We start from the raw sequence: 23,131 nt of genomic DNA, 5'->3' as shown, positions 1-23,131 counted from the left end.
TCATCAGTGAATTCATGAGTCCTTGATATTGTAGCCGTGAGAACGATAGAACGACATAATTATGTTTCTGTCAAATATGGCCATTTATACTCGAAAAAATCTGTGTTGTTGATACATAGACATGTATATATGCAGATCTAGACTACAACGAGGAGTTCGTGAAAATATCGCGACATTGCGGCATCACAGCCAGTAAGAATTTCTAGCGTAATTGTGTGCCAAGTGTTAAGCATTCTCATTTGTCATCATATCTGGTTAAAATTATAAAGCTAGTTAAGACTTTCTCCTGAAAAGCGGCCTGAACACCTGGCATCATATCTATATTAGTATTGAAGCTTGTGACCAGGGTGTGACATTGCACCATTATAGCCGGTCAGGGGTGATAGGGTAATTGTGTCCAGGTTGTTGAGCATCCGCGTTTTTACTCATTTGTCCTTTGAATTATAAAGTTATTGAAGACTTTCCCATGAAAAATGACTTTGGCATTGCTCTTAAATATATTTTAGCATGAGAGCTTGTGACTATGATGCGACATGGCACCATCACAGCCAGTAAGGAGTGGTAGGGGAATTATGTCGACTTGTGAGTAGCTTTTAGACTACGAGCAACTTGAGTCATCATACATACCCATGGATGCCCGCAAGTCTAGCCCGGTATGAACAGTCATAACAGATCTATGACCTTTCTTTTTTTGCAGCCGACGAGGAATGGTTGTATACTTTTTATATCTTTGTTATATATTGTCATTTTATCTTATCTAGGTGTGCTACCAGCTACCACAGGCACCGCTCCCAATATCTCTTGGCTCTCCGACGAGTCCTCAGTAGCAACATTCTCAAGTGCCTCGATTTCCTCTATATACGAAACGTCCGGATCCCTGCTCAATCCCAGTGAAAACAATCAAGATAGAGGTCGATACATATCGAAAGCTGGGCTATCCTGCTCATCTCAACGGTCGATCCTCGCCGTTTTTGTGCGCGTCCTTCTGAATTGATGTTCATGGGACTAGGTACTGGCATTATCGATGGACATGGATGATAGCACAGGAAGCAAAATCAATACCATCTATATGATGGGAAGCTGCAGACGAGTTTGCCGAGGCAGCATGTAGAGATGGATCTGTGATAGAGCCCCTACGATGCTGGCATCTTGCACGATGAGCTCATCATTGTGATGAAAGGCAAGTCCATCTCTCGTGTCAGAGACGTAGGACGGCCAGATTAGTATGGCGTGTCCCAATTCATCGTCAAGCAAAGATTCAGATAGGTTGTATGACAGGGCCTCGAATGGTGAACTGTTAGAAAAGTGGCGGGAAAAATATGCTTTGTTGCCCTCGCCTCACATTCATCTAATGGTGCCTGTGACATCGCCTCGCGTGTCTCTGCTTCATCTTCAGATGATGAAGGGAGAACAGAAAGATTGGAAAGGTCATGAGGCGGAGATGGAGTGCGGAAGTCAAGAATGGAAGTGCTTGATGCAAGACGGCGCGGTGGAGTTGTGAGCGCGAAGGTGGGAATGTCAACAAGGTGATCGTAGCCTTCTCGGTTTTGCTGGGTCACAACTTCGGGGGCGAGATATGCAGGTGTACCGCACATAGTCTGTGAAACATAGACCCATCAGTGATATGTTAGAAAGTTAAAAGTGGAATTGCTGACTCTGAGGAAAGTGACACTATCGACAACCTTAGCGAGACCAAAGTCGGCAACTTTGACAGTGGGGGATTTTCCGCAGTTAGCAGCACGTTCTAAATGGCCAACATTCATAATGGAATCAACTCCTTCAAGGGAAATTCATTACCTCGGGCTTCAGGTCACGGTGCGCGATCCCTTTGCTATGAATGTACTTTGAAACAGGCGACAGGTCAGATGATTTATGGTCTCATACGGCGAGCTGACCTACTGCAAGGGCATCGCAAACTTGCGCGATTATGTGGACAGCCAGTGGTTCCTCTGAAAATAAACTTGAGAATTACCAAGCATTGACACGACCTGAGAAGAAAATTCGTCCCAAGGAGCGGAACTGGTCATTGTCGGTGTTCCTAGAGGAGTGAGGGATGAGGCATCGCCTGCTCTTGGGACTGAGAGTTATTTAATGGAGAGTCTGGAGTAGGAGGTCGGAATGAGGTCGCTGAAGTTGAAGAAAGAGCTCTGTGAAGACATGCTTCATCATTGGAAAAAACACCAGGTGTTTGAACGAGTGAGTGTTGTCTTGGTGGCGAGGATGGTGGAGACAAACCTAGACACCAGAACCTCTGTCTCTGGCTCGCTGGGAGGATCTTCATTTAGCGGGCCACGCGTTGTCTTCCGGCTTGCATTGTCACGTCCTTTTAGTTTCCTGTCTATTCAGGGTTAGAAAGAACCAAACATCATGATGGTGGAGGTATTACCTTTACATGGTCCTCAAGTGTCGTTCCTATACTAATGTAGAGGTCCGAGACTTCGTTTCATGCTCTTTGAGGCTCTAGCTCTGTGAAATGGAATGACGGGGGTGAAATTCAGGATAGATAGAGGTGGTATACCATCATCGTCTGAAATTCTCTAGGTATTTGTAATCCAACGAAGGTGATGATTCACAGTAATGATTCAATTCGATGTATAAGATTCAAAGGGAGTATCAGAAAGATATATAGTCGAACTCGTCCTCGTCCTCGTCCTCGTCCTCGTCCCCACACTCTTCGTTCTCATCCCCAATTTCCTCATCCAGTTCCCCGTCAGTAGACTCATCATCGTATTCTTCAAGACCCTCGACCTCGACAACCTCTTCTTCCTCGGCGCATTCTTCATCACCCGTGCTTTCGCTGACCTCTTCAGGGTCTGTCCCTTCACTACCGTTGTTGCGAAAACAATCTCTAGTGATTTTCCGCAATATTACCGAATGCCCCACACCGAAGTGATTATATCGCATATACATATCTCGATCGACTGAATCTGGTCCAAACCTTGAGCATTGAAGCGCCACGAAGATATTTCACTCACATGCCGACAAAATGCTCTTCCCAGTCATCCGATTGTCCCGCAGGGCGTGCCAATGATTTTCCATAGCGAAGCGCGCTTACGCCACTGGCCTGAGGCAAACGCAGGAATTAAATGGGCACCACGGATTACCTGCCCTGGATCGAGAAACCCAAATGCATCTTGGTCCGACTCCTCCACAAACGCAATCTTGGGCAGACGGGCATGAAACGTGCCGGATTTATGATTCCGTAATGCTGCCAGCCATCTAACCCAGAGGACCTCAATGTGCCGTTTCACAGGTTGACCTCCATCGTTAAGCCATACCTCCATGTGGTAGATACCCAATACACGGGCATACCAGTACGGGTGGCTAGGTGTAGTCTCCCCAGAAAGTACCATGACGTCTCCATGGGTTCGGGGGTTGATGGTGTCGTATTCGCGCCGTAAGTCGTAGGTCGTATAGTGTACTTGCATGGTCTGGACGGAGTAGATGGTGTTGTTGGGAATTATGACGGAGTTACGCTCCTCGTTGGTGAAAGCGTGGTCACAGTAGCTAATATCTAGCTCCCGGAACCTATATAAGATATGATCTCTCAGTTTCGGTATGAAATTCTGAGAATTTCTGTGAGTAAATTATAAGGTGTGTCCAAAATGCACTACCTTAACAGCCGGATCACCATCATGTTCCCGGAGAAAGGTAAATATATTGACTGGATTGTTCCGGGTACTCGCGATATAGTGATGCTTGTCAGACAACGATGAGGGGGGTGGGGCCTCGGCGCGTGGTTGTCTACCAGAAGAGGATTCGCCCCCTGATTCTGCTATCCGCCGTAACACACGGCGCCTGCGTTCGTGCTTGGCCAATTGTGCTGGTGTGTCTAACTTGCTGGTCAGTGGATAAAATGCTTTTAGGGCTCTATGAGCGAGCTCTCCCTGGCCAAGCTTAATGTCAGGTACAGATACATAATATGAATGCAACTGCTACGCACGATTTGAGTGGTGAATGAATCTGTGGTCCCGAAGAACTTGATGGTTCTAACATAATCACCCATAGCATGAAACTTATACGTACCCAAATTGAACTTCTTTGGCTTCGTCCCGCTTGATTCTGGAAAATTAGTGCTGGTATCGGAGCGTTGAGCGGCCTTTCGTTGGCGGGATGCTTTCTCTTTCGGTAATTCGACAGTACTAAATGCAGCACACGTGTAGCTTTGAAACTTTCTGAGCATCCGAGTCAGTTTCTTGAACGTTACTTCAAGAAGAGTAAGAGTGGACTCCGAATGAATCCTGAGCTTGGCGAGGGCATGCCACTCTGCAAATCAATACAGTAGAGACTGTACCACCGCATCGTGGTCAGAGGGGAACAGCCCCTCGAATACCGGAATGGCACACTGAGAATATTTCAGCAAGTCGAATGCGGAAAATGAATAACTCGTAAAAACCTGTAAAATATCTTCAAAATCGTGCGCCGCTAATCTCTTCATTTCAGAGGTATTGTTTGAAAACCTGCGGATTACGCCGTTACCGAAAGTCGGGACCTGTCGAAATCTACAGTAAGATTTTGAGTCGACGATTTGTTAGCAGGTAATAACAACACTCCGTAACAACTCCTCGTACCTGCTATCAAGGATTGCAACAAGCTGACTACCCTTGGTACTGAGAGCATAAAGTAGCCTAATGAGGTGCGTGAATAGCGCCTTCCAGGTGCCCAACTCGCACTCATGCATGAAGTCGACGACGAGCATGCGGAATGGGTCGAGGCCGAACGGTCCAAGTTTCTCGACAAATTGATTCTGCACATAGATAGCGTGTAGCTGATGATGAGAAAGCAAGGAAATAGTTGTACTTACAATAGTAGGTACCCAGGAGCCGTCTCCAAGAGTATGGTCTACTTTTGCACCGTCTACGGTATTTCCCAATTGATAAATAAACTCGCGAGCCTTGACGACCTTCGCCATGAAATATACTCGAAGATTGGTCATACGACTTTTCATGTCGGATGCGAGCCCAAGAAAATTAAACGAACCCTTCGGTGTAAGACAGCGAGGGCAGGGACACAAGCCCATGTCCTTGATAGTCGCAATCAAAACTCTGTACGTTGATGGGTGATTAACATTCTTGAAAAGCCCGCGAGAAACATACTTTTCAGGATAATCCGCGGAATATGTGAAGATTCGAGGGAAGATTCTCCGCAGCACTCCATCAGCGCATTTCAAAACGATACCGTGGTGATATGCGTTAAGAAAGTCCTCATCCAACAAGATTTCCCAACACCCATGGAACAACTCCCTACGACAGTGTGCTTGAAGAGATGCCATGCCACTTTTCGATATGTGAGGTAGGCTACTTAGGATATCTTTGACGCTGTCGGGAAGCTAACATTATCAGTAGTAGATAATCATGCCACGTTCGTCGACTTACTGAAGGTAAAAATCCTACAATATGACATGCTCCCGATTGAGGTTGTGAACGTGCGTACTTTGTCAGATTTGCGAAATACATGTAAAGTGGCCAAGCCTTCGCAGTCCCAAAGTTTGCGAGGTGAGTGGCGTCAGAAAAAAACAACAAACCCGCAACAACACGCTCGAGTGAACAGCCAGGTTCCTTCGGCAGACGCTGAAGAGCGTCCTGAGCTTCTAGCCAAGCATCGGACGTGTAGAATTCATCATAAATCCGCTCTTGATGACCGTCCAGAGGATCTTTCCAGAGCCGTTGGAACGGTAAGAGATGGAATGCCCGGGCTTGGATATCTGCAAATGCGGTACGTATTACTTCAACGAGAGGGCGATAATGGAAGCCGGGAATGGTATAAGGCTGAGGGCCATCCTCCTTTGACTTCGTTGGAATATTAATAGTGACGTTAGTCTGAATCCAATCATCTGGAAATTGAATTCTTTTCCCATTCCCGTCTGTGTCCAGTTCTCTCAAGCTCCGCTTCACCGAGAAGTTCTCGAGGTGCTCGTGGTCAAAGTCCTTTGCCAGTATTACGTCTTTGACAAGGCGCGAGACTTTACTTTTGGACACAAGATTACTACCTGTGTTCATCCAAGACATAAGGCGATAGATCGTCATGTTGGGGAAGGGGTAAGGCGGCGCAAAGATATTCAATGGAGGATCAATTTCTTCGGCGACCGTTGGAGACGTTCTTGCGAGTAGCGAGGATGGAACAAATGTATCTGGCTCAAAGGAAGGCCGACGAGGGTATAATCTGCATAGTCCAAACGAGTTGAAAGTGGTCTGGAGGGTGTCTCTCAGCGTTAAGAGAACACGTAGGATTCTGGACCGAGCTGGAACTGAAGTCAAAATTTGAGTTGACTGGACATCAGGATTATCTGAATGATTAAGTTCATCTCGCGAAGGTTCGAAATCATCCAAAGGTCTCGGAATTCGTCTCATTGGAAATGCGATTTCATCTGGAAGATTGGGTAATTGTAAACACATCAGATGATAGTTGCTGCCTAGAGGGAGACACAAACCCGAATTGTAATCCATCTCGTCTCCAGCATTGTTCCCCATCTCAACATCGATATGATCATTTTGTTCCTTCTCTGAGTCGAGAGGGTGTTGCAAGTCTGCGAGACTGGAGACACTTGGCCCGTAAGCCATAGACAACGGCATGAAGAGCCTACAAGGGGCAATTGGTTTCAGACTCGGACGGTCCCTCACATGTCGGACGGCTGATATTCTCTGAGATCGGTGGTGACTGGATGCTCGACTTCCAAGTATGAGAAGTTCACTCACTGACTCTGATGCAGGGGTGCTCGCCGAAGTGTGCCGAACCAAATTTGAAACAATCGCCTCTTTGGCACGATTATGTCTCTTCTGGCTCGCAAGGGTACTGACTCTCCTATAAAATTGACAGCTTGCGCGATGTCGATTGAGTCCTCTATTGTCTGTTTTCCTCTCCCAAAAGCAACCCGCAGCATTACAAGCTACCATCAGAAGAGAGAAGAGGAAAAGGCCAATCCAAAGTCTTCCCGGGAGGCGCATCACAATTAAGCCAGTTAGCAAGTGGATACCCTGACTGACATGGAGTTGATCGTTTGAAACAAGTTTGAAATTTAAACCACCGATGATACATAAAAGTTATAACGTGCAAACAACTAATTAGTAATTGCGCCAGACTATATTGCCAGTCTAATATACGTACTGGATGTCACTCGATACAACTAAAAATATAACGAACGCTGAACTTCAACTCATCCTTGATCTCCAGAATCACCCAGACTGATACAACATATCTGCCCTGTGTCAGTGAATACATCATGGCAGGTCGCTTGGACTTCCTCTTTGATGTTCCCGGCGACACCATCTGCGTTCGATCTCGCGAATCAAAGCAATCAGTGGTGTGTAAACCAATGGATGTTCCCAAAAGAACGTGTACCAAGTGCCGGAATACCCATGGGCAGGCATGACCATAATGATATTGTACGTTTTACAAAACCGCCCTCTAGGTGAGGCGAAGATATCTTGATGACCCAGTACATCACTGAGAGTTGCAAAATGTCGGCCACTGTCCTGATCTTTGCCAACCTCGTCAAGTACTTCCAGCGCGAACATCCCCTTTATGTTCTTCGTACTCGTGGCTTCGAGCCAGGTCAGCCTTTCTTTACGTCCATGGACGAAATAGTGTACACCTACGCTGCAGCAATACAGATGACTCGACCCACCGGTCCTTATGCCATTTCTGGTCAGAGTGACGAGTCAAACTCGTCGGTTTGATCAACATCCCCTCATATCGCCAACCGCATGCACCACGAGATTGACTGGACTTGGTGGCATGCTCAACCTTTCGTACTTCCTTGGTCTTGTGACGAAACAAGATGCCAATGAGACTGAAACTCGGAGGACAACTCAGAGACTCCGGTCCGCGTGATATCAATTGGAATCTGGATAGAATTTTGATCACTTAGAACAATAAAAGGGTCGCAGCTGTACTGACTAGCGTTGACGGCGACAACAGGACCTTCTTGAGAGGTGTTCTGTAGGCCAGAGAACAGGGGAGGCAGGAGAAACCGAGCCGGGTCGGGGAGCATGCAGATACGGGAGACAATATCGTTCCATTGCATGGTCAGTTATTGGATTTGTGAGGAATGGTCTTCAATAGACTCACCATGTGGCGTCCCGGGGTGCGACTGACACCATGCGCAGAGTTCTCCTGTTACTGAGTAGTGAGTGGTGACAAAGGTGGTGATGCCATATGGGCGCGCAGACGTTATTGTAACCACAATGACAAGGGGGTGTTGGCGTCTGGGGACAAAAAATGATCCAGCCGGAAGCATGACTGAGGCGACATTGACGAGGCAGAGGACTAGTAGGGAGCGGGGAAAGGTTACTAAAGAATGTAACGAGAGGTGAGTGGAAGTGATATAGAGAGTTTGTGCGATGGAAGTAGTGAGAAGACAGAGGTCATCAATTGACACGGGAGATGAGAGTTGGCAGCAGACGCTCCAACAGCGCAGTCCCAATAAAGGCGGGAGCGAGGAGATCCTCGGCTCGAGACCAGAAGGTCTTTGCCGCCTAATCATGATGTGGGAGGAGTAGCAGATGCTCCAACAGGGCCAGATGGCCTAAATCCCAATAAAGGCGGGAGCGAGGAGATCCTCGGCTCGAGACCAGAAGATCTTTGCCACCTAATCATGATGCGGCAGAGCTAGTAGTTGGAAACACAACATTTGGTTGTGTTTGTCGTGACAGGTATAGGCTTAGTAAATATTAGTAATACTGTCCTGTACATAATCAGTTTTGAACCCAGCAGCGTGGATAACCTGTATATAGTATTACTTAGCTTATTCCCAGGTCAGTGACGAAGGATGGCAGTCTGAAATTCTGTGACACTCAAAGCTAAGTATCAAACCAATGAGATTACACCGAAGTAGTATCATAGTAACCAACTCGTAAGTAACGGTGCTCCTGATCATCTGTTGGCGCACCAACGTAACCTAAGCCTGGGTGTCCCCTAGCCAGATCGACTGATTCGATGCTGTCACGTCAACCTTTCCTCGACATCTGTTGTTCTTCACCATACTTGACTATATCGAGCACTGTCTGCCAGTCTGTCCCTGTTCTCTCCCGGCAGATGCGCTTCACGACAGTTGGAACAGGATTGGGAAAAAGTACGTTCTCGTCAGTGTCTGAACCATGATTGCCATTAACATCGTTGATCTTCCTCTTTCGAATCTGGCGAGTACTCATGCCCGTAGTTTGAGAAGCTTGGGCCTCTATGGCATCACCGCCTACACAACCAGCTCCCGCTGTCTGACCTCTCGTCAGTATGAAAAAATCAACCACGGTTGCAGGCACTCACTATGTTTTCGTCTTCTTTCTGTTCGTCAGGTTGCACGATATCAGAGTCTTTCTTCATTATCGTTTTATGAACATCTTTCCAGACCTTCCAGTGAGTCTTGTGATTCTCCCCTGCATCATATCATTTGTACTCACTGACGACTTTCGCTAACTCAATTCGGAACTGTTGAAATGGAGCACCTCCACGTCGTGCGCGAGACGTATGAAACCTCTTCTCCTCGTTTTTGGGAACAACCTGAACGATTGTCACAGGCGGTGATTCAGATTCATGCAACACGTCAGTAGCATCAAGCGGCCGCATAGGGATCTGAGCATCAGGACTGCCAGTGGAAGACGATGGAGGAGTTAGAAATTCTTGCAAGGGGGAAGGGGCATGGACGATGGCCTGTGTATTTGTAGGTGAGTGGATTGCGAAAGGATCTGTGAAAGATGATAAATCTGGTTCCCAGAACACCGATACATCGTCACCGCTGCCTGATGTAGAAAATTCGGACACGCGATGAATTTGGACATGCGCCAACATGTCCTTGATCCAAGTACAGTTATGATGGGCACAATAAGGCATAGCCTGAGGTGTCATGACTCCCGGTGCTGATTCTAAAATTCAAAGGTTCGGGGTTCTTATAGTTGCGTTGCCAGTGACGTACTTTCGGGTAGAGTAGAGTATGCACGTCATACCGTAACCATACTAATATATAGAGAAGTGTGATCCGAACTCGGAGGCAGGACACCTGGCGAAGTTGGCGAGGAGAAGAAGGGCACAGACATGTTCCATGGTGATCATATGTTGAAAATTGTTCGTTCGCTAGAAAACTTAACTTATTTCTCCTGAAATTCTCAATTGTAAGGAAGTCAATGAATGAGACAGTATTACTACTACTACCACTACTACTAGCCGTACATAAATATTCATCTTGAACCTGAGGTAAGGAGGTGGTACTTCGAATCCCCGCAAATACCAAGAATGGTAACTTACTCATTGCGTAACGACACAACGTGGCCCACATACAACTACCAGTTTTGGTATGCACAAGTTTCATAATTTTAATTTGCTGATGTGATTCATGAACTTGCCAAGTTCACGAGTCAACGAAAATCCTACTCCCTGAAAGGCTCCTCCCACTATTATACACTCCAAAGGTTGGTACTACTAGTAATACTATAGTTACTGGACACAGGGCCACGACAGGGGGAGTATCATAGCCCAGTCACGACACTCAGTACTTGAAGTACACCCATGATCATAAGCAAGCGTACCGGGATGGACTGACCTGCGGCATGCAGGCAAATCACTTCTCTCACGCGTTGAAGACGTTATATAAGATTACTAGTACCACGACTCGGACGCAGCCGTAATATCTGGAGAGTCAACTTGCTGGCCAGCCTCTCACAAGACTGTCACAGACTCACAGTATGGTGCGTCCGCGCATTGAACTAACCCTACACGCTCACACACTATGGAAATTCTCAGAAAACTTTCTCACTTTCACTGAACAATGACAGGCTGACAGCACTGATAATTTGTTGATAACAGTAATAGATCATACCCCATTCCTTTGAATCTCCGCATATGCCAAAATTGGTAAGTAACCTCTGTGCACAATGTATACTAAGCACAAAAGGCATTTGCCGCCATTCTGTCTTGGTCAAACTCCACGCCCACCATTCACAGGAAAAGGTCTTGAAATCTGAGATTTGACAACTCCAGCGATGTGAGGTCTTTCAAAGTCCGATGAGTATTTACCGCTTATGCACTCACAGCTGCCCTCCCTTCAACCAGCACCTCAAGTTGAGCCATGAGCTTATTCACTGTTACAAGTCCATGCGAAGTTCCATGTCCCATACCTCAGGACTGCATTTCATGTTGCAAATCAAACACCTTCAGCTCTCCTCCATGCTCTCCTCCATGCTCTCCCCAATGCTCTCCTCCAAGCTTATCACCTACTAGAGCATCAGGTACTGATAACTCATATTATGATATAATGATGTACACTAACTTATACACTAGTGACAACAGAGAGCACGGCAGAGACGGATGACGACTCTGTTTTCCCTTTGACACCTGATTCTAAACGCACAGGCAGCATTCAGCGTATCGTTGATACCTCTGCTAGGGCTGCGTCGCCGACTTCAAGTCGTCAGTCTCAAAAGCAGCGTTACAACAACAGTCCCACCTATTCTTTTCATCCATATCGCCGGCCATCCTCATTTCAAGAACGGCACATTTTTGATACTATGTTGGGTAGAACAGACCATGATGATTTACCGGAAACCATAGGGAGCAAGGTAGGCTCTCCCTTTTCGAGAATACACGTATATAGCTCATTATATGCACCGTGTTTCTAGACCGAAGATATTGGAGATATATTCTTGCAGCATTTAGAGACTCTTGGCCCTCACATTTTCCGCCTTGTCGTGCACTACAAGGAGGCTGTTCGCGAACGCCAACGCATGCGCCTCTATACCACATACTGGGAAGCCGAGGAAAATACCAGACGTGGCACCCTCCTTCATCTTCTCTACCAGGACGCGCAAAATGAGTTTGTTCGATCGGAACAACAATCGCAAACATTACTGAACATGGCTCTTGAGAAGCATTCACCGGCTGCTATTGCCTCAGATACCAAATTCCTCGCTGCAGTCTGCGACCGCAACAAGGCATCTCTCCATTGGACTGACACTCAACTTGATGTTATAAAGGATCATATCAATAGGTCCCAGTTGTTCAGGTCGTCTGTTGATGGTGACTCAGTCCAGAAGTCGGATGCTGCCTGAGACTGTGTGGCTAGTGAGCATGGCTTCTATTAGTAATAACCCTTATTGACGAATCCCGTTAGGACACGTAATTCACGCATAGAAATCATGTATATTGTCAGAACCAGTCAGTCTGGGGTCTTACCTTTCGTATTTCACGTCTGCTGTTGTTCCATCATTGTAGTAGGTGAACGTCGATTTGACCAGAGTCACTAGACTTGAGTGCTAGCTACAGCTGGTGGCAATCTTATTTATAACGGCTGCTCAATTCTAAACGTTCGTTCAGTTCGGATCCATGAGACTTGTACCTGAACGTTAAACCTTACGGCGTGCAGCGTCAACATAGTAAATTATTTACAAGCAATCTTAAAGCAGCATTATCCCAGACCTCACCGATTGAACCTTGTTATACACTGCCAATTTTGGAATTGAGCTAGCGCCCAGTAGTAATATTGTGCACGTGGTGTGTTCTGTAACTCATAACGGTTGACCAGTATTACATGTTTTGGCCTTTTTTGCAATGTAGATTGGTCAATATCGGATTCTTCAATTCAATCCGCTTCATAAATCGCTACTCGTTGCAGTTTGCCCATATCATAATGTGAGTGCCATTCCTATCGCGGAAATCTGGACATTGAGTCGGGGTCTGACTCACCCGGCCCAGTATGCAGATTTTCTGACTTGGCGGTTTACTAACAACTTGCTGCGATGCAGCCCTCTCAGGCTGGTCAATTGCCACCTCCGACGAATGACGATATCTACCATGATCATTTCCTCGACAACACCCACGACTTCCATGCCGCCCTCAATGATCGGTATATTGCGGGCGCATCTCTGCAACCTGGTGATGGCCACGATGGACTCGGATATCGTACTGATGGTCTCGTGATGCAGCAGCGACCACCCTCTGAGCTTGGCTTTGGCCGAGGTCAGCCCACGCTGCCCAACAACGAGTCGGACTCTGAGTTTTTCTCGGGGCTTGAGAACGACTCTCACAATTTGCTCTTCGGTAGTACCATGTACCCACCCCACTATCGTAGTCATGTCATGGCGCCCGCCTCTGATGGTGCTGTGCACCATCAACTCCAGCCAGACTCGGAGGCTGGGCCCATATACTTTGAGTCAACGGCCGTGGCTGCACCCTCAAATCATCCTTACTCGGCTTCGGGGCCACCCTCTCTTCATCACCTTCCTAACCATCTCAGTTCCTTCTTTCAAGGATACTCTCAACCATCGCTGACGAAGAACGAGGACGCCCTTTTACCACCAGGAAACCAGGAATACCCTCCTCGGGAGGTGATATTCAGCGCGCAGGATACCGTGACTGCTAGCAGCAATCAGTGAGGCGCCAAAAAACGTTCTACTACAACGTTTCGCCCGTACCAGTATCCGCCGCCAAAAAAGTCTAGAACGGTAGGTGACTGACATTAAGACAATTGTAAATTGCTGACGGATTCGCTACAGAGAGGAGTGAGCGGTTCAGGTTCGCAGTCCCAGGTGTCAGAGTTGCTGCCATCAATGGCAGCTCCCCCTCAACCTACCACTACATCCGTGACCCAACCTAGTATGTCGGAGCTTCCATACGACATAACCAATACTCGACACATGCGAATCGTTGCGTCCGCTAGGACAAAAATTTTGGACTATGCGGTGAACGAGCTCTCTTTACCGACGGGGACGGATAGGGAGCAGGTAGTTAAACTGCAGTTGGAAATTTCTGCAACAGCAGAATATAATCAAGGTAAGTCAATACATACCCCTTTCTGGCAACGACTGAAATTTTCGGTTGTGCAACAGAGGCGTTCGGGAAAAAATGGGCCGCTTCGAATTGGAAGACGTTATACCTGTCGCTGTCGGAGCCCTGCAGGTTTATCATGCTTACGTGCAAGAAGCATGCACGCGCAGGTGTACAGCGCGGGTTCAATCTGCGTCCTCCACCACAGTCGACAACCTCCGAACCGGATCACCAGGCAGCAGAGGTTGAGGACCTGCTCGATAGTGCGACATTCCCACCCAAGTATGTTTTCGGCAAGGACGAGACTGGAGCCTTACACTTCCTTGAAAACCATGTGGTGTGGGACGTTCTTCTGAATACCGTGAGAGAGCTCAAGCTCTACGAGTACGTCACAAGCCTCAAGAGCCTTTTTTGCACGTCTGCCGCTGCTGTCAAGTGTGCTTTACGGGAACTTAGGACCGGGAAATTGGTTGAGATTCCATTTTCTGGTATAGAATTTAAATCACTACATGACTCGCTCGAAGATTACATTGACAAAGTCATCGCTCTCGACCCAGTTTTGTTAAAGCGATGGGAGGCCTACAATACGCTTACTTTTCTTAGGCTGCGCCAATTATGCTGTTGATTTCATAGCTCAACTTAGATAGGAACCAGTAGACTACATCATTTGCGCAATATTCAGGAGCTTTGGTAAACGCTGGTCAAGCTTCAAGGTTGTCACGCAAGTCATTTAGTAAGCGCCACAACTTGACGTGACGCGATCACAATAACGCTTTCAAGTTCAGTCACCTCCCAGTCATTTGGGACTCATGTAGACGACACTCACTCCAGCCGACCTCCATCAGTCATGACATATGCGACACCAACACTCGCATCCCTTCAACGACAAGGTTCCAGTTCTCGATTATCTGGTGCCAGCTCACCTGCCAGTTCACAGGCTAGTCATCATGGACTCGTTACGAGATCCAGAAGAAATGGAAGAAGAACGAAAGTAACGCATAAACGTGAGCGATCAAGACTTAGGCAATCATTTTCAAAATGGCTAACCGCAACATTTCTTATTGTTGTTCCATTAGTATTAGCACCGCGATACCTGGGCCAAGTACCAGTCGCCCGTCAACCACTCTGCCGCGGCCCCGTTCCTCCATTTCATTGCGCGGAAGTTTGCGACATCAGGATCAGTCTCGGCATGCCAGTCTCGAATTGCCAGGTAGGTGGTGTCTTTTCGCTTTTACGTCACCCACCTACAGTATGCGCAGGGCCAAGGGCGAGCTCATCACTTTCTGATGCTGATTGTGAGATTACCACTTGCTATTATTTTTTCGAGGCGAGCTTATCATGGTATTCTAGTTAAAGAACAATACCATTCTCGTGAAGAAGATCGGATGCACCAACGCGAACGCGAGTGGAACCGTCCAAAAGCACCATCACGTTCTGTCATCCCTGAGTTGCATCACTGACACTCATTGGAGTTCCACCGACGCCACTCTCAAGAAATTCCTTGGACGTCACCTTCTCACGTTAAATCCCTTTCGAACGGAGCGACTTCACCTCTCAGCGGCAGGGTTCTGCATAGAAGGGGTAGCGTTGCGTCGCTTCGGAGTTTTGATGATGATTGGAGCTCAAGGTCAGGTTCCATGAGCTCACAGGCAGATCGTAAGTGATTATTTCTTTTTAATTCACACCACTTCAATGACCTTCAGATCGTGATCGGATGGCTGAGCTTGACGGGGACCGCTACCTCGAGCGTGAACGAGAATGGAATAAACGACACCCACCACCTCGACCGTCTTCAAGTCTTAGCTCACATTCGAATCATTCCCACACTTACCCCAGCCGACCTCCATCAGTCACAGCGTATGCGACACCGACGCTCGCATCCCTTCAATGGCGAGGTTCCAGTTCTCGATTATCTGGTGCCAGCTCTCCTGCCAGTTCACAGGCTAGTCATGACTCGTTACGAGACCCAGAAGAAGTGGAAGAAGAACGAAAGGTAACGCACGAACGTGAGCAAAATTGGAACTCACCACAGCCCAAATGGAACACAACGAGACATCATAGTTATGACGGCAGTGGAAATGAAGTTACATCTGCGAGTGACCATCTTTCCCAAAGCAAGAGTGGGAGGAGTTTGCGTGCATCGTCTAGTTTACCTCGCCTCACCCCAGAGGCTCAAAGCAAGGGCTCACTGACGGCTGTGAAGGTGCATTCTCACAAAGGCAAAATAGATTCGATGCTCGATGAATCATCGTCCGTTCATCCGCCGCAGGGTGCAGATTCGTTGTCTCCTTCCAATAATGGCAAAGCTTCACCCCGTACTACACCACTTAAGCCTGCGGCTGCTTCAAGATTTGGCTGGGGTTTTTCGCGGGGTCATCAGCTTCCTCCTTTAGATCTGGAGAGTTCGCCTAAACGAGGCGGACGCAGCAACAAGGAGCCTGATTCCTCACCTCACCACACGCCAACCATCTCTTCGCCATCGCCGACTCCAGGCTCGCTCGCATCCAACCGAGCGTCGGGCGTCAATCGGTCGAGCTTGATTCCAGTACCCTCGCCATCTAAGAAGAATGGTCTTTTCAACAGTGGCAGTTTTGCCTCTTCCACTCCTAAAGCCAACGATGAGGAGAAGTTCAAGAAGGGTCATCGCAAGCGGCTGACAAAGTTTACTGAATCTGGGGAGTATTCACCCTCGTACTAGCATCCACGGTGCATTTGGGGATGAGGATATGGTTTTAGGTAAGACCCGTATTTCCCTTAGCTTGACAATATACCTTCTTATCTTAGAATATACAGCGAGCGACGAGGAATCCGTGTCGGAGTTTGCTCCGCAATTGACTGCTCCAGACACACGACCTTCGAATTCTTTCCCAGAAGATCCTCTCAGCGAGCCAGAGACAGAGGTTCTGGTGTCTCCACCATCCTCGCCACCAAGGCTACACTCAGTCGTTCAAACACCTGGTGTTTCTTCCAATGATGAAGCACGTCTTCACAGAGCTCTTTTTTCAACTTCAGCGACCTCGTTCCGACCTCCTACTCCAGACTCTCCACTAGATAACTCTCAGTCCCAAGAGCAGGCGATGCCATCATCCTTCACTCCCCCAGGAACGCCGCCAATGACCAGTTCCGCTCCTCGGGACGAATCTTCTTCTGAAGCCATTCCCACCTTCGCGCTCACAACTCCACCGCGCCGTCTTGCGTCAAGCACTTCCATTCTTGACTTCCGCACTCCATCTCCGCCTCACGATCTTTCTAATCTTTCTGTTCTCCCTTCATCTTCTGAAGATGAAGTAGAGACACACGAGGCGGATGTTACACCCGTCCGAATGGATGAGGATGGCCCTGCCAATCCGAACTATACCGCAATGAAGACCCCGAAGCCTCCTGGAGCGTGGGCTGCTACACCCGTACCGCCCAAGCACCTGAGGGAAACATCACCACCTCCTACTTCATCCGAGTTGGCTCTGACTGTGTCATTGTCATCGACACCTCTATCTCGAGCTATTTCTGAACCTGAACGGAGCTCGGAGACAAATGTCCCAGCAGGCAATGGACTGCTCACGCCAATACCTTCTCTGTCGCGCGCTAAGTCTCTTCCTCTACGCACCCCGGCACCCCCTGGGGCATGGATGCTCACTCCAAATCAACCCGTGACTCAGAATGGACAGAATGGTTTTGCCAATCAATCCCAGTTTGGTTCTATCGGAAGGAGGAAGAGCATTCTCAAAGTACGCTTTGACGTCACGGAATCAGAGGCTTCAACTGCTGAAGTTGAAAAATCACCTTTACCTTCTGGACGCGTATCTGCGCCAGACTTTCTGCCTGATAGCCACGCACGACAAGATGGGGGGTTACCTCAGTAAGACGCGCAGGAAAGCCGAGGCGCTCGTGCAGGCGGGCCAATTAGAGGGTGTGGAACCTGAGAGGGTAGATCACCTGCTGCGACCGCCGTGACTGCAATTGCGGTGTATATACAATGCTTCGCCCAAGGTTGAATCCATCATTGTTTTACCAGGCAATGTGCTAATTACGCACCTAGTAGCTACCAAAATGAATGACAACGTATGTTCGTCGAGTAATGTTCTGCGTTGAGGACACTTGCCAATGCCTGGCTAGTGCCCAGAACTCGCCGAAACTCCTCATTTCGTCGAAGGATGCGGAACGTTGGAAGCTCATAAACATCGTTCGCTTCGCCCAGTTACTTCGAATCCGGTCTATGGGTTACTCGTGGATTCCGCTTATCTGATTTGAAATCTACGCTTACATCAAGGTGGTCGCTGTCAAGCGCTTCTTCGCGTCACCCACTACGTTAATGTCAAGGTTTTCTATATCCTGTTCAGGCAACTGCACTTTGCCGAGTCCTAGATCCGCAATTTGCTCAACACATCGTGGACTCGGAGCGGGAGCTAGTCCTATCTTCCGCCCGCGCGACTGCAACTTCACTCTGAGAATCCGACAGCTGCACGTCCAATCTCGTATAACTACACTTGAAGGAATTAAGTCGAGGCCGCCCTGTTTTCTATGTTCACTGTCATACTGGTAGTAAGATCAGCGACTCGGAGCTATGTGTTCAACCTTAATTATGCTAACGTTAATGCCCTTTCCAAAATAGGCATTCATTCATATCTTTCCCAGTATGCTTTTTAGGCGACCTGCGCTGTCTGGACCAGCATATAAAGTGCAGCTGGTCAGTCCTCGTCTCACACTTTCTCTTCATCAATCTACTTCATTCTTTCTCTCTATTAACCTATTTTCTCTCTTATCAGTATCACTATGGCGCATGTCGAGGACAGCACGTCGTGCACCGAGACTCGGTGGGATACAGACGGCGCGTCGCACACCGAGGCTCCACAAGACGATGACGACATGTCGCAGATCGAGGGCCGGAATGAGGGCAGCACTCAACTGGAACACGATGCAGCGGCAGCTCGACAGAGACGGAGAATCGCTCAATTAGAGGAAAAGTTGGAGGCTCTCGAGTCAGGGCGCGCAGCCAAAAATAAGTAAGACACCTATTACCAGTATTGAATTGTTTGTCTCACCGTATCTGTCAGGCAAACAAACTACTTTGTGGCTCGAGGAAGAGCGATCAGACGCGTTGTCACACTGTTCGATAATATCGAAGACCTCGTCAATGAAAACGACAGAAGATGCGAGACTGATGACCAGGACCATACTCTTGAGTAAGTGTTTCGCCATTGATTCACGCTTGCTACTCATTGGCGTGGATACATAGTCAAGATCGACTGCAGATAGGGTACGGCACCCTAACGAGAACCTTACCGTGGTTTCATAAGAAAGGCTCGGAAACGCAGTACGACGAGTACTTACATATGTTGAAGATGGTATGTTTTATCAATATCAACTGTTGTGACATGCTGAGTCTTTGTTAGCTTTGGCAAGGGGCCGATAGCGCCCGAGGAGACGATACCTCAAAGCTTAAGAATCTCGTTGCGGAATGGGTTAATCGTGATTTCAAGCCGACCCACCCTGTTGACCCCGACGATAAACATTCTCGTGGATTTACCCATGATGTATGTGGCAAGTTGCTCTGCCCGGCTGAGCTTGATTGGAACAACCTAGAGTGAGCAGTTCACTCTCAATCCCGGAATGATCACTCACTGTTCACCAGTGTAAGGACAGGGATCCGAGATCGTTCAGAGGGCCACGTTGTGACAGATCTCTCTTTTCCGGCATTCCTATACGACAAATACACCACGGATCCAAACGATCTAGAGGAGGGCCTTTTCAAAGGCAAAATTCTCATTCAGGTTCGTCGCAGTGTGAAACAGCCTGACAACAACCTGACAGATGTTTTCAGGGCTACAAAGCTGTTTTCACGTCGCCCTCTTCAGCAAAGGACGTTGCAGGCGATGGTGACGGCGCAGATGTCATCAGGGACAACACACGCGCCAAGAAGTCTTGCGCCGGAATGAAGGTCAAGAAACATGTCGCACAAATCATCCAGATGGAAAAAGTTACTCCCCGCTCGATCGCATACATCGCATGTCAAGTGAGTTACAGTCTTTGTTCAGATTCATGATAAATAATGACCACACTCTGGCAGGTGCGATTCGCACTTTCTTCTGTAACCTCATGGCGGTCCATTGATGGTGACTTTGACTATGTGCAATTCTGGCGGACCATCGTAGATTTCTTTGAAAAAGCCCCTGGTCGAGAAGCGCAGCGTAGGGTGAACAAACTCCTTGAGTGGTGGACTCGGTGCGCTATTTACTCTTCAACAAGCCTCGCTTGAACTCTCTTTAGGAAAATTTTCGGAAGGAATCATCGGGATGGCCTCAGTGACACAGCGAAAGCTAATATGTCCGTCAACACGCTCACAAGACAGAGGGCACAACGTGATGATGCCGCTTTTGATTCGCCCTAGCTCCTTTACAATTGTGTTACCTTACTACCTAGTTTGCACTCGACTTGAATCTAATGCTTTGATTATCCTCGCTTAATCCTCTACTTGCTGTAAAATGAGTTGGAATGATTTGGCACAAAATATAGGATGCTTCATAATATCTGCTTGGTCCGAGTGACTAACACTGAATGGTCTATTTGGAAGCATCTAAAGTCCAGTTCGTTCGTGGACCCGCCTACTTGTGCCCAATAAGCTAAATTAAGGACAGACAGCATGATCATGGCGATCTCTGTGATTTCTGGTTGTCAACCTAACCATGGGTAAGAAGTATGAACCTGTGAGATGAGCGCAAATGGGAAGATGTATCGACTTCCCAAGTCACGCAGATGATATTTCAGATAGTCAAGTAGAAATTTCTGACTCTGCCAATCGATAACACCGTCGCGACATCGGGAAGCTGTATACCTGTGGTTGCAAATCGGCACATGATGAATTCTTCTTGTAGCGCAAAATGACGCACGGTGCGATGGTGCTGTGGTGCAATGTATAAGATAACAGACATTTCCCAAGGTAAAACTTATTCGCCAGGGTTCTCAACTAGCGGAAATTGTTGACTGGTAGTACATTTCTAAAGCAGATAGCGTCGAAGTCTCGAGACACTACACATATGTACTTTCGCTTGCACAGCGAACACATCGTTGTATTTTGCAAGCAAAATACAGCTGCCAGTCATCAGAGAAACACAGCATATGTTCTTTCTCGCGCAGTGGGTCAACACACTGTCATTGCTCTGGAGTATGTTGGCCCCTTAACCTTGTCTCGTCATCGTGGACCATACTTCGTACGTGACCATTTTCATCCAAGTTGTATCGCACTTCACAAGCAGTACTTATGTTCATTCTCGCGCAGTGGGTCAACACACTGTCGTTGCTATGGAATATGTTGGCCCCTTAACCTTGTCTCGTCATCGTGGACCATACTTCGTACGTGACCATTTTCATCCAAGTCGTATCGCACTTCACAAGCAGTACTTATGTTCATTCTCGCGCAGTGGGTCAACACACTGTCGTTGCTATGGAATATGTTGGCCCCTTAACCTTGTCTCGTCATCGTGGACCATACTTCGTACGTGACCATTTTCATCCAAGTTGTATCGCACTTCACAAGCAGTACTTATGTTCATTCTCACGCAGTGGGTCAACACACTGTCGTTGCTCTGGAATATGTTGGCTAGATTGACCTTGTCTTGTCATCGTGGACCATACTTCGTACGTGACCATTTTCATCCAAGTCGTATCGCCCTTTACAAGCAGTACTTATGTTCATTCTCGCACAGTCGCTCAACACTGTCGTTGCTCTGGAAGATTTTGGCCTCTTAACCTTGTCTTGTCATCGTGGACCATGCTTCGTACGTGACCATTTTCATCCAAGTCGTATCGCCCTTTACAAGCAGTACTTATGTTCATTCTCGCACAGTCGCTCAACACTGTCGTTGCTCTGGAAGATTTTGGCCTCTTAACCTTGTCTCGTCATCGTAGACCATCCTCTGTATGTGGTGAATGTGGACATCACCCGGCTACTACGGAAAGGCATAGCTTATTCCCACACATTCTAAATTGATACATAACTGACAAACATCGGAATGTCAAATTTGATGACATTCAAAAGTCGAAAGCACGAAGGAATTTTCTATGGTCGCGTGGTCGAGTGAATATCTCGTAGTTAGGGAGATACCGGCTTTCACACTTACATGTCAGTTTGACCTGAGAGTGACGGAAAACCAGCTTTTCAAGTAGATTTATCAACATTTAATAGCGGACGCACATATACAGTCCCCGGCCGAGGTTAACGTAGCATTGTTCCCTGAAAGATACGGACTTTTATTTTTAGCTTGAATACTATGAACCTTACCACTCATGTGGCGATTTTGATTCATGTAGATCAACCAGCAGCTTTTGTTCCACCTTCCCTTCGACTTTTAGGTTGAACGATAATGAGATCTTTTCCTGATCCTGAAGTTTTATAGTGAAATCATGTAAAACTCCTTTCCGATATAAGAGCAAATATGACGATGTGATGCTCGATCACAGAATTGTGCTAATTATTGTGATTATGTACTATATATTGTGATATATGACCTTCTACTTTCCTCACCAGTTCACTGATGTGTACGCCCAAGTCAGATGTTGCGCGTTGAGGGGCAGTGCATGGGCCACGAGTGTAAGTGCATGGCTTCAACCTGTAGGAATGACGTGGACACGACACCCGCTGGGTTCGAATTACCTGGATAATGGATTCATCAATACAATTGACCCCCACACTGAGCAAGTACTACAATTTTCACTTACAATACATGCTGATGAGTTCCAGCCCTCAACAATTCATAAAAACCAATGGCCATCGTTGATGTTGTCAGCCGTCCGACGAGTGATGGACATTTTCGACCGCCTCCCGTGGAGCACAGACACTCTACTCAGGCGTTAACACAATCCTCCTGGTTATCATGTGGAGCCTCTTAGCAGACCTGCTCATCGCTGTCGAGGTCTCTCCTCAGGCATTAGGACAACCTTCGTGCTTATTAGGCTACTCGTAGCAAACCTGTTCACCTCTGTCGAGGACCTCGCGCACACGACACACACCCTCTCCTCAGGCATTAGCACACTCCCCTCCGATATTGGCGCAACCTTGGCATCTATTGCGTTGTTCGTAGAAAACCGCGTTGCGACAACGAATGTGCTAGCGCTGGACATGCATTAACTACTGCAAGGCTGCATCGCTCTTGTCGCGTTGTTGTGCTTGTTGACAGTCCTCTGCATCGTGCGCTGGTGCTACATATTTAGTAGAGAGCTTTGTGGTGTGCAACATCTCAAAACCGCGTGAGCTTTTTTTGCAGTCCTTTGGGGTCAGTGACTCTATGTTCGACATGTTTCGTCATATGCATCTTTCCTTCGTATGTAGGTGGTGTGGTGCGCTGGCATATTATGGTTCGGATACGTACTCCCACTGTGTAGACTTGCA

At 47.6% G+C, this 23,131-nt stretch overlaps 7 protein-coding genes across 7 annotated transcripts; 5 read left to right on the top strand and 2 right to left on the bottom strand.

Annotated features, from left to right (window-relative positions):
• Nucleotides 1-881: 881 nt before the first annotated feature.
• On the bottom strand, nucleotides 882-1,763 carry F5891DRAFT_984812 (uncharacterized protein; the record flags this gene model as incomplete). The annotated part of the gene is made up of 3 exons (XM_041377500.1): nucleotides 882-1,012; nucleotides 1,343-1,598; nucleotides 1,656-1,763. The coding sequence occupies 3 exons, from the start codon at nucleotides 1,761-1,763 to the stop codon at nucleotides 882-884; spliced, it is 495 nt and encodes a 164-aa protein (XP_041220371.1).
• Nucleotides 1,764-7,219: 5,456 nt separating this feature from the next.
• Nucleotides 7,220-7,676, top strand: F5891DRAFT_984811 (uncharacterized protein; the record flags this gene model as incomplete). The annotated part of the gene is made up of 2 exons (XM_041377499.1): nucleotides 7,220-7,300; nucleotides 7,437-7,676. The coding sequence occupies 2 exons, from the start codon at nucleotides 7,220-7,222 to the stop codon at nucleotides 7,674-7,676; spliced, it is 321 nt and encodes a 106-aa protein (XP_041220370.1).
• Nucleotides 7,677-8,945: 1,269 nt separating this feature from the next.
• On the bottom strand, nucleotides 8,946-9,840 carry F5891DRAFT_984810 (uncharacterized protein; the record flags this gene model as incomplete). Its single annotated transcript, XM_041377498.1, has 3 exons — nucleotides 8,946-9,212; nucleotides 9,262-9,371; nucleotides 9,396-9,840. The coding sequence occupies 3 exons, from the start codon at nucleotides 9,838-9,840 to the stop codon at nucleotides 8,946-8,948; spliced, it is 822 nt and encodes a 273-aa protein (XP_041220369.1).
• Nucleotides 9,841-10,026: 186 nt separating this feature from the next.
• On the top strand, nucleotides 10,027-12,035 carry F5891DRAFT_984809 (uncharacterized protein; the record flags this gene model as incomplete). Its single annotated transcript, XM_041377497.1, has 7 exons — nucleotides 10,027-10,056; nucleotides 10,156-10,283; nucleotides 10,426-10,489; nucleotides 10,592-10,676; nucleotides 11,269-11,397; nucleotides 11,512-11,546; nucleotides 11,607-12,035. 7 exons carry the CDS (start codon nucleotides 10,027-10,029, stop codon nucleotides 12,033-12,035), a joined length of 900 nt encoding a protein of 299 aa, XP_041220368.1.
• Nucleotides 12,036-12,722: 687 nt separating this feature from the next.
• Nucleotides 12,723-14,374, top strand: F5891DRAFT_1194947 (uncharacterized protein; the record flags this gene model as incomplete). Its single annotated transcript, XM_041368022.1, has 4 exons — nucleotides 12,723-13,334; nucleotides 13,401-13,427; nucleotides 13,479-13,755; nucleotides 13,812-14,374. The coding sequence occupies 4 exons, from the start codon at nucleotides 12,723-12,725 to the stop codon at nucleotides 14,372-14,374; spliced, it is 1,479 nt and encodes a 492-aa protein (XP_041220367.1).
• A 1,058-nt stretch (nucleotides 14,375-15,432) lies between these two features.
• Nucleotides 15,433-17,609, top strand: F5891DRAFT_1254774 (uncharacterized protein; the record flags this gene model as incomplete). The annotated part of the gene is made up of 3 exons (XM_041369963.1): nucleotides 15,433-16,410; nucleotides 16,448-16,485; nucleotides 16,543-17,609. The coding sequence occupies exons 1-3, from the start codon at nucleotides 15,464-15,466 to the stop codon at nucleotides 17,607-17,609; spliced, it is 2,052 nt and encodes a 683-aa protein (XP_041220366.1). The 5' UTR covers nucleotides 15,433-15,463.
• A 1,003-nt stretch (nucleotides 17,610-18,612) lies between these two features.
• F5891DRAFT_961132 (uncharacterized protein) lies at nucleotides 18,613-20,134 on the top strand (the record flags this gene model as incomplete). The annotated part of the gene is made up of 8 exons (XM_041375792.1): nucleotides 18,613-18,749; nucleotides 18,801-18,929; nucleotides 18,983-19,091; nucleotides 19,140-19,330; nucleotides 19,379-19,517; nucleotides 19,568-19,696; nucleotides 19,814-19,968; nucleotides 20,014-20,134. 8 exons carry the CDS (start codon nucleotides 18,613-18,615, stop codon nucleotides 20,132-20,134), a joined length of 1,110 nt encoding a protein of 369 aa, XP_041220365.1.
• Nucleotides 20,135-23,131: the final 2,997 nt, after the last annotated feature.

This window comes from Suillus fuscotomentosus (genome assembly GCF_016647785.1).
Source record: "Suillus fuscotomentosus strain FC203 chromosome Unknown F5891scaffold_75, whole genome shotgun sequence".
NCBI lineage: Eukaryota > Fungi > Basidiomycota > Agaricomycetes > Boletales > Suillaceae > Suillus > Suillus fuscotomentosus.
This window is presented reverse-complemented; position numbering and strand designations above follow the sequence as displayed.